Source organism: Amia ocellicauda, chromosome 17 (genome assembly GCF_036373705.1).
Source record: "Amia ocellicauda isolate fAmiCal2 chromosome 17, fAmiCal2.hap1, whole genome shotgun sequence".
In the NCBI taxonomy this organism is placed as follows: domain Eukaryota; kingdom Metazoa; phylum Chordata; class Actinopteri; order Amiiformes; family Amiidae; genus Amia; species Amia ocellicauda.
The window spans coordinates 25,127,365-25,140,478 of record NC_089866.1 but is presented as its reverse complement, the minus strand read 5'-3'; the positions used below and the strand labels follow the sequence as shown (position 1 = coordinate 25,140,478).

At 42.1% G+C, this 13,114-nt stretch overlaps 1 protein-coding gene across 3 annotated transcripts in view; it reads left to right on the top strand.

Moving 5' to 3' along the window:
- LOC136713229 (cytospin-A) overlaps window positions 1–13,114 on the top strand; it is a 71,321-nt gene that overhangs the window by 26,246 nt on the left and 31,961 nt on the right. For all 3 annotated transcript variants that reach the window (XR_010804917.1, XM_066690285.1, XM_066690284.1), the window contains exons 5-9: window positions 1,960–2,167; window positions 4,488–4,561; window positions 8,035–8,210; window positions 10,648–10,811; window positions 11,229–11,350. Coding sequence is in view for 2 of the 3 variants with exons in the window: in XM_066690285.1 (XP_066546382.1) it covers window positions 1,960–2,167; window positions 4,488–4,561; window positions 8,035–8,210; window positions 10,648–10,811; window positions 11,229–11,350 (744 nt within the window). In the remaining variant the exon portion in view is untranslated. The remainder of the gene's footprint in view (window positions 1–1,959; window positions 2,168–4,487; window positions 4,562–8,034; window positions 8,211–10,647; window positions 10,812–11,228; window positions 11,351–13,114) is intronic.

The window sequence follows — 13,114 nt, the reverse complement described above, 5'->3', positions numbered from 1 at the left end:
CTCCCATACAGAACCGCCAGCCTACTTAAAAAAATGAACAGAAAATGTGCTGCATTGTTTTAATATTAGGATGTTGTCCCAAGATATAGAAGTTGCTCAGGACCTGGTTTCAAGTTCTTGTTCCCATCGAATTCAGTGGGATCTCTGTAAAACTTAATAACAAGTCAAGTGCTCACAACATAATGAACAATAAGACAGTATGCTCTTTGCATGTAAACAGAATTAATCTCACACATTAACACAAGAAAAGTAATGATTATATGTATTCTGCTAAAGCATTGATCATATTAAAAGTAATGGTATTCATATTAAAGAAAAGCATTGACCATTCATACTAACCCTTCAATAATAAAAAATAAAAAAATTCTCTTCCAAACCAAAAAGTCCTGCGTTTATCCGTGGCAAACTGATTTCTAGGAATCCTGGTGATCAACAAGGGTTTTTTAGTTTCCATTCTACAAGTACATTTTGTGTACTTGAGCTGCTTATGAATGTTAATGGATCAAATGTTATACACCTTGCAGTCCATAAGCAGAAAGCTTACGTGAAGAACTCCATACTCACTGATTTGTGAGTTTGAAACAGTTATTTGATAATTGCTTTACTTTTTTATGCATGTTAGAGAGTTCCTGGAAAACTCGTGGAACTCAGGGAGCATTACTCCAAATATTTGAGTCAATACTGTATTTATACAGTTACGACATCATATTCAGTGAATATGTATTCAATATAACGCATAGAGCACTGTAAAATAAAAATGCTAAATTGAAAATAAGGACAATCTTAATCATTAAGAACTATCACTGCTACCAGGCCACCTGGAACTTATTGTCAAGGTTCTTTAATGCAAATTCAAGCAGAAGCCAGAGGTGAACATGTTGCTTCACAAAGGCCAAACTCAGAGTGGACTGGCTGGGCAAGCATCCCAGCTTCCTCCCCAGAAAACCAAGCTGCGCATTACCGTGTTTGCAGTCTGCGCAGCTTGGTTAGAGAGAGACCAAATGTACGGTAATGCTTCAAAAATGTATTGATTGCTATGGGATGCTCTCAAATTATCTTAATTGTTCAAAGTTATGCATTTGACAAGACAATAAGATGAATGCATTTAAAGTTGTTTTAATTTAAATTCTTTGGTCATGCACTTTGTGTTTGTGTCTTGCATTTGTGTTTCCTTGCTGCCCAAAATGTTTCTCTGTTTCTATGTTGTGCATTTATATTCATACATTTTAGGAGTTGAAATATCATATTAAGACTTATCAACTTAACTCTTTGTATTAATTAAATCACATGTATGTATGCACTTTAAATTAAACTAAATGGGAAGAAGGTTGTCCTAGTAAACGTGTGCTTAAGTATATATGAGGATTTCCATTTATAAATAGTGTTAATGTGAAAATCATGTAACTTGAATTTGCAAATCTTGAGAAATTACTGTATATTTATCATCTATAAATAATATATTTTATTCAGCACTTATGTAGCCCCTGAGAAATCTGTAGATTCTGTGTCGTGGCAGTCAGTTAACATTCCTGTTGTATTCAGCTGCAAAAATCAGCTCTGAAAATACACCCTTGATCAATAATTATAACTCTTGAATTAACAATATTAATCTTAGTTATCTATACTATACACCAACGAAAAGTGCCAAGCACAAAAGAGTACAGATTTTACTGCCATGTTGTCATGATAATATAGTATAACTTTGGCCCAGGCAACCACAACATTAAAACTGACTTCTTAATCTGGAAACGCCATTTTGCTAAATTGAGTGCTTTCTTGACAGTGCTAGATGCATATTAGGATGGATAAAAGGACTAATCCTGGCTCTGTTTGTGTGTTTTTTATCTGTGTGTATGTGCACTTTGTATGTCTTCGTGTGTGCCTGCTTAATTTTCTGTATTTCTGTTGCACTTTCCTGTGTGTGTGTGTATGATATGCACATGTGTGGTGCGCCCGCAGGTGGAAGGAGAGTACAGACACTTTCAGGACGAGATGCAGAAGCAGTTGTCGGAGCTCTCCCGCAGCCTGGAGAAGCAGCGCACCGAGCTGGAGGAGAAGGAGACCGAGATTGGGGACATGAAGGAGACCATCTTCGAGCTGGAGGACGAGGTGGAGCAGCACCGGGCCGTCAAACTCCATGACAACCTCATCATCTCGGACTTAGAGAGTGAGTGGGCCAGTCTGCGCCACTGACGTACACAGCGCGGAGACACCGGTCTGCCATTAGTGCCAAGCTGAGGGAATGTACACTTGGGTTCCCCTCAGGCTTTGTGGCAATACTTGTTATTCACTGCCAGTCCATTTTGATATTTCATTCTTGTGGCCTCAGTTTTCACCTAATCCATTGATAGCCCAGTGGCTCTGAGTAGACTGTGTCATACTGCTGGTTACCAAATACAATCCCACAATGCCACACTTTCATTCATTTCAGAGAATAGGCTGAGGATGTTTCATATAGTGTAATAAAACCTAGTTTCCACATCTGGCTTTTGCCATTGAATATAATACCTGAATTGTGCATTTGTATCTGTGTACCCATAAAAATTAAGTAAACTGTATCGTCCTCCTCGGGGTATTGAATGAGAGGGCTAAGAGGGACTTGTCTCTGTGAACACGAGGTGGAGCTATTGGCTGTTTTTCTGCATCTTATTAAACCCAAAAGCCATCCCGTATTACATGCGGTAGGGCACCACAGCCTCTGTCACTGCTGATCTAAAGACCAAAGCCGACTAATGACTCCTTAAATAAAGACTAATACCCGTTGTTGTTTGAATTGTCAATCCTTTGCAGGGCTGCAAGCATCTCGGACAAACTGATGCATTAGATCTATAGCTAGATTTACCATTCACTTGAATCTGAAGCTGCATATAGTATCATCTTAGATTAATTGAAGCAGGATTTTGTGTTGCTTTCCCATCAAAGCTCCCATCACAGAAGCAAGGCTATTATGTTTTGCAGCATGATGTTTTACAAATGAAATGCATTAGGCACTGATTAAATCCCTGCCTTTCTTTTATGGTGTTCAATTAGGTATTGCATTCTGTACTTCCTACAGTAATGCATTAAAGAAATGCTTATTGGAAAAGAGGAACTGAGGTGAGCGGTCATAATGAGCTATACAACCATGACTCTGTAGTAAAGAAAATAGCCTAACTTCTATAACTCGCCTAAGCTAATCAAGCTGCAGAGTTTCTGGACCTCACACTTGGAGGGTTATGGGTAGCATGTGTGAATGGAATACAGTTCGGGAGTGTGATTTCAGAAGGCCAGAAGTATCTGTCTGTGTCACAGCTCTTTGCACAAGGAAAAGCTTCGCAGCTGGAGGTAGATTGGAACCAAGTGGACAGCCGATTCCAAGAACCACTACGTCTTCTACTGTGAAACCTATGTAATATCAAGAAAGTCTGGGGAAAAATCTGAGAGAGGGACAGTCCTTCAGCATGAAAATAGTTGTTGTAGACACGCGCCTTTGTCTGAATCTAATTAAGACCAAAAAACAAATCCTACACCTGTTAAATATGGACCTGTATGTCAGGTCCTTAATTAAAATGAGGAGAGAAATGAAAGTGAGAGTTAAAACAGTCTTTGTGCTGCTCCTGTTACACAACATTGGCAGTCTGTTATTTTTCCATAAGTCACCCATTAAATCGCAGTCTCTCGACCTCCCAGACTTTGGAGAGTGTGAACTTGCTGACACTTGGCCCAAGAAAAGCATCTCCAGGAGAGAGGATTACTTCTGCAAGAAAGCCGACTCTCGTGTGTCGGCAAAGCATCCATTTACATGGACAGGAGTGGATGTTGGTAGCGTGCGCTGCTGTGAAATTTGTTTTCCCTAACCTGTGATGTTCTTGGCTCAGCAAGCTGTACTATAATTCTTTGGGGTCATAATGCCTGGTTTTGTGCACTGGGCTCCATAGGAATAATTGATTTTTGTTCTACAGGGAATGGCGATGAGTGTCAATTAGCGCTGATGAGTGACAGGCCGGTCAAGGGGACAGGCATTGAAAAAGACATTGGTAGTCATTGAGTTACTGTGCCTGACGCCTACCCACAATCCTACCTCCTGTCAGGGTGCAATGCAAAAAAGGCTCTCTGCATGCCAGGTTGCTATTAAGATGTATTCAGTATGTCAGGAGAAAATGGGTTTCCCTTGATTTAATGCTAAAATTGAGCTCTAAAGAAATAGGTATTGTTTGAATTCAAAATGCAAGAGATGATTTGTTAGCAGCAGGAGACAGGCGATAAAGGTGCCTTTCGTTAATGTTCCGGGTGCGAGTGATGTCATTGTAGGGGATTTTCAAAGGTGTGGGTATGTGTGTGTGTGTGTGTGCACATGTTTCCTGATTTTTAAGTGTGCTTTTTCTGTTAACTGAATGATTTGCTTTGTTAACACTATGCTCGCTGTAAACCCGACCTGTTTATTCTTTTATTTTTTCATGGAGGGAGGTTAGTATTTTTTTTTTTACCTTTCTCTCCCCTCCCTGTAGATTCAGTGAAAAAGCTGCAGGACCAAAAACATGACATGGAGAGGGAAATTAAAATCCTGAACCGGAGGCTACGGGTGAGTAAAACAGCTCCTTATTGGGAATTAGTGCAGTAATGGATGACACCACCTGGCCAAAAGTTACTGCATAGACAATATGAGAACATCTGACTTCATTGTTCATCGTGTCCTCTGCTACCTTTCACACGCTTTTGGGATTCTAATATACACTCACCTAAAGGATTATTAGGAACACCATACTAATACTGTGTTTGTCCCCCTTTCGCCTTCAGAACTGCCTTAATTCTACGTGGCATTGATTCAACAAGGTGCTGAAAGCATTCTTTAAAAATGTTGGCCCATATTGATAGGATAGCATCTTGCAGTTGATGGAGATTTGTGGGATGCACATCCAGGGCACGAAGCTCCCGTTCCACCACATCATAGATCATATTTAACAATTAACTAAATGCAAAGTGAGTGAACAGAAGAAAAATCTATATCAAATCCATATTTGGTGTGACCACCCTTTGCCTCCAAAACCGCATCACCTAGGTACATTTGCACAAAGTCAGGGATTTTGTAGCATATAGTCAGTTGTATGATGAAACAATTATAACAAACAGCTGCTAATCATCATCAATTCAATATGTAGGTTGAAACACAATCATTAACTGAAACAAACCACTGTATAGGAGGAATAAAACTGGGTGAGGAACAGCCAAACTCAGCTAACAAGGTGAGGTTGCTGAAGATAGTTTACTGTCAAAAGTCATACACCATGGCAATGCTTGCATCAGCAAGGTCTCTCCCAGGCAGACAGGGGTTTCCACATGTGCTGTCCAAGCTCTTTTGAAGAAGCACAAAGAAACGGGCAACGTTGAGGACCGTAGACGCAGTGGTCGGCCAAGGAAACTTACTGCAGCAGGTGAAAGACGCATCATGCTTACTTCCCTTTGCAATTGGATAATGTCCAGCAGTGCCAACAGCTCAGAATTGGCAGAAAACAGTGGGACCCTGGTACACCCATCTACTGTCCGGAGAAGTCTGGTCAGAAGTGGCCTTCATGGAAGACTTGCAGTCAAAAAGCCATACCTCCAACGTGGAAACAAGGCCAAGCGACTCAAGTATCCACAAAAACACAGGAACTGTGGTGCAGAACAATGGCAGCAGGTGCTCTGGACTGATGAGTCAACATTTTAAATATTTGGCTGTAACAGAAGGCAGTTTGTTCACCGAAGGGTTGGAGAGCAGTATATGAATGAGTGTCTGCAGGCAACAGTGAAGCATGGTGGAGGTTCCTTGCAAGTTTGGAGCTGCATTTCTGCAAATGGAGTTGGGGATTTGGACAGAATGAATGGCCTCCTCAAGGCTGAGAAGTACAGGCAGATACTTATCCATCATGCAATACCAACAGGGAGGAATCTGATTGGCCTCAAATGTATTCTGCAGCATGACAACAACCACAACCATACAGCGAAAGTCATTAAGAACTCTCGTCAGGGTAAAGAAGAACAAGGAGTCCTGGAAGTGATGGTATGGCCCCCACAGAGCCCTGATCTCAACATCGAGTCTGTCTGGGATTACATGAAGAACTGTGGTTAGTTCTCCAAGATGTTTGGGCCAGCCTATCTGCGGAGTTCCTTCAAAAACTGTGTGCAAGTGTACCTAGAAGAATTGATGCTGTTTTGAAGGCAAAGGGTGGTCACCTCAAATATGGATTTTTCTTTTGTTCACTAACTTTGCATTTAGTTAATTGATAAATATAATCTATTAACATGTCTATTTTTTTTAAAGCTTTCTTACTTTACAGCATTTTTTCACACCTGCCTAAAACGTTTGCACAGTACTAATATACACTCACCTAAAGGATTATTAGGAACACCTGTTCAATTTCTCATTAATGCAATTATCTAACCAACCAATCACATGGCAGTTGCTTCAATGCATTTAGGGGTGTGGTCCTGGTCAAGACAATCTCCTGAACTCCAAACTGAATGTCTGAATGGGAAAGAAAGGTGATTTAAGCAATTTTGAGCGTGGCATGGTTGTTGGTGCCAGACGGGCCGGTCTGGGTATTTCACAATCTGCTCAGTTACTGGGATTTTCACGCACAACCATTTCTAGGGTTTACAAAGAATGGTGTGAAAAGGGAAAAACATCCAGTATGCGGCAGTCCTGTGGGCGAAAATGCCTTGTTGATGCTAGAGGTCAGAGGAGAATGGGCCGACTGATTCAAGCTGATAGAAGAGCAACTTTGACTGAAATAACCACTCGTTACAACCGAGGTATGCAGCAAAGCATTTGTGAAGCCACAACACGTACAACCTTGAGGTGGATGGGCTACAACAGCAGAAGACCCCACCGGGTACCACTCATCTCCACTACAAATAGGAAAAAGAGGCAACAATTTGCACAAGCTCACCAAAATTGGACAGTTGAAGACTGGAAAAATGTTGCCTGGTCTGATGAGTCTCGATTTCTGTTGAGACATTCAGATGGTAGAGTCAGAATTTGGCGTAAACAGAATGAGAACATGGATCCATCATGCCTTGTTACCACTGTGCAGGCTGGTGGTGGTGGTGTAATGGTGTGGGGGATGTTTTCTTGGCACACTTTAGGCCCCTTAGTGCCAATTGGGCATCGTTTAAATGCCACGGCCTACCTGAGCATTGTTTCTGACCATGTCCATCCCTTTATGACCACCATGTACCCACCCTCTGATGGCTACTTCCATCAGGATAATGCACCATGTCACAAAGGTCGAATCATTTCAAATTGGTTTCTTGAACATGACAATGAGTTCACTGTACTAAACTGGCCCCACAGTCACCAGATCTCAACCCAATAGAGCATCTTTGGGATGTGGTGGAACGGGAGCTTCGTGCCCTGGATGTGCATCCCACAAATCTCCATCAACTGCAAGATGCTATCCTATCAATATGGGCCAACATTTTTAAAGAATGCTTTCAGCACCTTGTTGAATCAATGCCACGTAGAATTAAGGCTGTTCTGAAGGCGAAAGGGGGTCAAACACAGTATTAGTATGGTGTTCCTAATAATCCTTTAGGTGAGTGTATATAGCAGCGCTGCACAATGGCCACAAGGATGATTTATTTTTATGTATTTTTCCCAAATGGCATAATACATATTTAAGCTCAAACCACTGTTATAATATGTCATGGGACAGATAATGTCTAGTCTAAACCAACCCCCCATACATCTCTTTGTGCCTGAAACAGATGGATGGCAGAGATAACAAAACGGTAGTTATCTTTCAAGTCTAAAATAGTTCCCAAAAGGCAGTATGGGATATTAACTCACGTTCAGGAAATGCTGAAGGCCTCATGAGAAAGTTGCTGCTAGGTGCAGTTTTTTTTTTAGTTTTTTTTAAACAAATCTTAACTTACCCAATTTGCTTAAAATTATATGTACAGAACTCTTCAAGTTCTGAATGCCTTCAAGTTCAGATCTGTAGGTTGTGTAAGTCAGTAGCCCCCCCTCCCCCAGGTGGGTATAGCTGTGTGTGTGACACCCCTGATCCTGTGCAGGAGGAGTCTGCGGAGTGGCGTCAGTTCCAGGCTGACCTGCAGACGGCAGTGGTCATTGCCAACGACATCAAGTCCGAGGCCCAGGAGGAGATCGGGGACCTGCGGCGCCGGCTTCACGAGGCCCAGGAGAAGAATGAGAAGCTGGGCAAGGAACTGGATGAGGTCAAGAACCGCAAGTACGGCCCTCCCTGCCTTCCGATCTCACCCACACACTTAGTTCTTAGTTTTTTCATTCATTTTATTCCCTTTCTTTTTGTCTTTATTCTCTATATTTACTTATTTTATTTCTCTTAGTCTTTTTCCTCTCTCTTTTTTTTGCTACACCAAAAAGGCCCTCTGAATGATCAAAGCATAAGACAAAGAAAGAACCCTTCTGTTGTTTTCTAATTGGCATTTATTACCAGTGTACTTCAGCCACATGTTCTGACTGTGTTCTGTGGCTTGGGTGAACTCTGATGTCTCAAGGCGGGGGGCAGGGGCATGGAGCTGCCTTTGTTCTTTTTAGTCCCCAGCTACATTTTCTCCAAAGTGTCTTCTCTGGAATTAATTTGGTTAAGCTCTAAAAACTGATAAGGCCCCAGCCATTCACACGTACAACGCTCGGAGACCTGTTCCCAGCCACTTTCTCTCAATTTAAGCGTCTCCTTTAGCCGGGGCTGAGAGCGTCTTGCTGACAGACTTCTGTCTGAGATTTCCAACCAAAGTTCAATTGTCTGTAATCTTTTAAATTAACGATGTATCACGTGGAACTCGTCAAAATTTGGACACGGTGTCCTTAGTGTTGTCACTTGGGTTTTCGAGTTGTTTCACGAAATCATGCATCTGGATTGGATAACATGCTTTCAAATGTGGCACAACACTGAACGATTGAACCTTATAGTATCCAGAGCAGCGTGTCATAATATAGAAATATTAACACTAAGCACTGTTATTTCCATATTAGGTTTACAGGCTGTGCTAGCAAAAAGATAGCAGTTTGTGTCGCATTGGAGTGTCGACAATCCTGTAGCTCCCTCCTCCTCCCCACCTGCATCAACAAATCCGTAACAAACCATGCTAATTTCTCGGGGAAACCCTGGATTATGTGCTTTCATAAGGTGGGCAAGTCTGAATTGTTGTCTCATTCAGCTTGTAGTCATCTGTGGGATTAGTCTGTGACATCACACTCAACAGGCCACTCAGATTTCATCTCTCTCTCTCTCTCTCTCTCTCTCTCTCTCTCTCTCTCTCTCTGAACACGGTATGGAGTCAGGGTTCGAGTGGGGCTGCGGTCTCCCTGCACAGACTACTACAGACGGGTGGCAAATTAAAGGAAAAAACTTGGCATAGATTCTCTTCAGGAGATAAATGTTCCCTCTAAGGGGACAAGTGGACCCAAACCATGCCAGGAAAATGTCCCCCCACAGCATAACAGAGCCTCCGGACCCCCTCACTGTAGGGGTCAAGCAGTCAGGCCGGTACCGTTCTCTTGGTGTCAACACACTTGCACTAGCCAGTTGAGCATCTTTGTGACTGAAGCTCCTGCCATTCAAGCCCCAATAATGACCCCTCTTTCAAAGTCCCTTAGATCATTTTCTCTTACCTGTTTGGAGGCATCTGCATTCGTTATGTTCCTCCACTCATTTATTCAGGTTTTTCCTTTAATTTGTCACCTGTCTGTATATGCGACTAAGAAAGAGCGTGTGATGTCAGCCTTTTTTTTTTATAATTCTCAATCATTAGTCATTATTAAGTTTAGCAGTGTAACACAATACAACAATTAAACAATCCCGATGAAACCAATAAGGTAACTGAGAAGTGTTAATATTTTACATCAAATGGGGATCAAATGCTCCATAGACCTCTAATGCTAACTGATATCTAACACTGATAATTTTTGTATGAGTTTGTCCCAATTTTCTTTTCTTTTGGCACTTGTTATAACACGGAAGTCTTACTTTGTCGAGTATGGAATGGACCTGTACTGGAACAATTTTATAATCCTTGCATTTGTTTTAAAGTGAATTTGAATGCAAGTCATTATGGCTGATCAAGGGTTCCCCCGCCTAAAGGGCCTTCTGCTTTACATTATCATAATTGACTGGTTTAATCTATTGAACCTCTTTAATGCCCCCCTGCCCCCAATAGGTCTACAACAGCTGCATGGCAATTCTGTGGCATTAAGTGTTACCTCAACACCTGGAAGTGATCAAGGACTGTGCAGTGTTTTACAGTCCAGGATTCCATTTTTAACACTTCACCTTGGTGCAGTACTTGAACAGCATCAACATCTGATGGAGAGAGAAATTACCCATTAGATTTCATATGTGATTCATTTGCTAATTAAGTAATTACATTAGGAACAACGACAACCAAATAAATAAACAAGCCAATACACTTAAAAATAAGCCTTTATTCAATATATTTCTTTCTGTGTAATAGTTGATTTGAAATGTTTTGTCCTGTCTCAGTGGAAGAAGCCACACTGACAATTGAACCATATTACCATGCTACCTGAAGAGTTCTTGGCAGTGTAAGGACAGACACTGTGGACTGAAATTGAGTTCCTATGTAGTACTGAGTCTCTCAATTGAGTTTCCGTCATAGAAAGCTGTGCTCTGTGTGTGTTTCTAGGCAGGATGAAGAGCGAGGCCGGGTGTACAACTACATGAACGCCGTGGAGAGAGATCTCGCTGCCCTTCGTCAGGGGATGGGTTTGAGCCGTCGCTCCTCCACCTCCTCGGAGCCCTCCCCGACCGTCAAGACCCTCATCAAGTCCTTCGACAGCGCCTCGCAAGGTAGGCCACCCTGCCAACTCCACCTCCTTCTCATTGCCTCGGACACACATGCGCCGCAGTTAGCACCTCAACCGCATTACCAGCTGCGGGTGCTTTTATACGTGTATATCTTGTGTGACTGACGTTCATTCACTCGCTGTCTCTCTTCTTGATAGCTGTGCTCTGTGGCCAGTGACCTCTGTCCTTGTGGAGATCAAGCGGTTATAATGTTTGAGGCGATAACAGTTTAAGTGATCCAGAGAGAACAGATGGGATATCTCTATCACGGCGGTGCTCAGTGATGCTCGCGGCCCAGAATTAAATGTGAATTGGAAGGACATCAGGGATCCCGTGGTGTAAAGATGTTAGATTCGGTAAACGTGTATAACAGTGTAATTTTTTTTTTCCTGTTTTGCTGCTCGTCTCATTTGACTCCAGTGGTCCCAAGCACTGCAGTGGCTGCCACTACGCCCGCTGCTGCTGCGGCCGCTATTCCCAGAACCCCCCTCAGCCCCAGTCCACTCAAGACCCCCCCAGCGGCAGCCGTGTCTCCTATACAGGTAAGACGATGCTGGAATACACGCAATACACAATACTTCTGTTCTATTAATAATAAATAATAATAATAATAATATTATTTATTGCAGTCGGGGGTTGCCACAAAGTTTCTGAACTGTATTAAACTGGATGCAATTATACACCTTTCTGTGGGGAGTCCTGGTGCTGATAAATTATGACACAGCCCAGATTTAAACTGGATTATAGTGCTTGTAAATCAATACAAGCAGTACAAACAACTGTTAATCTTGAATTGAGAGCTGCTGGGAGAGAGAAAGAGAACTCTCCCAACTGCCACCCTTGTCTGACGCTCATTTATTGTTTCTGCAGTGAGGTAATGGCTAGAAAAATGCATGCAGCTGTTTATTAAATACTCTGAAAATCTGATATGGCAACAGCATGCAAACTCTGTGCGTATGATCCTGCTTAGAATCAGGTATTAATGCCCATTTTTCACAGAGTTAACCACCAGGGACTTTGTTCTAGTCCTAAACAAAACTTTGCACTGCCTGCAAGTACAAACTTCTAGCCAATCACATTTTATTTGTTGTTGCACCAGGTGATGCAATAAGCCACAAGTTTGATACAAGTTTGAAATTCTGTATTTGCAGTGAGGTTAATTGGTCCAGGTCTTTGTCTTCTGAAAGTGAGAAAATAAAATAAACCTGTGATTTTGAAAAAAAAAAAAAAAAAAGAAAGTTATTTACTTCCCCCCCCCCCCCCTTCCTTGTAAGATGTGGGGAACATCTGTGGATTTATGAGGGAGGGTTCGAGGGTCCGATTTAATTATTTTGCAGAGTGAACTCGCTTTGCCTTTGAAAAGGTCACCTAATCCATCAGAGGCCGCTTCAAGGTGAATTACGTTTTCTTTGACAACTTCCCATCCATAATTCCCACGCATCCTAGTTGGCAGTGATTTTACTACTGCCATCATGGGCTAGAACACTTGCTGTCTGCACCTGTTTGTTAACCATATACTGCATTCATACGTACTCGCCCATACTCAACATAGAGTGGGGCCTTTATATCATGCAGGTAGGGCTTGAATCTTAATCAGTTTCTTGTTGGAACACATCTACATCCAAGTAAGGAGAGAATTATTTGATTCAAGTTCAAGAGGGGATACTACAAGAAAGCTGGCATACAGTCGGGCAAAGTGCCAGAACGAAGTTTTGATTTAATCTGTTGACTGATGCATGTCCTCTGTGCATGCAGTGTGTTAAAAAGAGGTGGCTAAATGGAATCGGCAGCTCAGTCCAGACAACATGGTGAACAGAAGCAATATTGTTTGGTTGAGAACGTTTTTTTCCAAGTGGAATTGAAAAAGCGAATCACCTCAAAATATGTCCCAATGGACATCGCGTGATCAAAAACGAAAAAGTCATGCTCTGAACACAGAGTTCGACAGTCTTGATGTGTTCAATACTCTGATGGCTATTATATCACACTTCCTGTCCACATTTAGATCATCAGTGGTCAGAGCCCATTCCTTCTCGTGTTCGGTCTTACTCTCCACCTCAGCCAATCCAAGCTTTGCACTTTCCTTGTCGAAGCCCTTAAAAATGTTATTCTGCCTTGTCTGTTCTTGTCTGCTGTGCGGCAGAGATGGAATTTAGCACAAACTTACCTAAACTGTCATTGTCTCTTCTCTTCTGCTCGGAAGGAACAATTTTCCTCTTGGTGGACTGGAGTGTGTTATTGGAAGCAAGCTTTTGGAAGAGCATGCTTTTTCTAGATCATCCTTAACCCTACGTAAAGCACTTAAG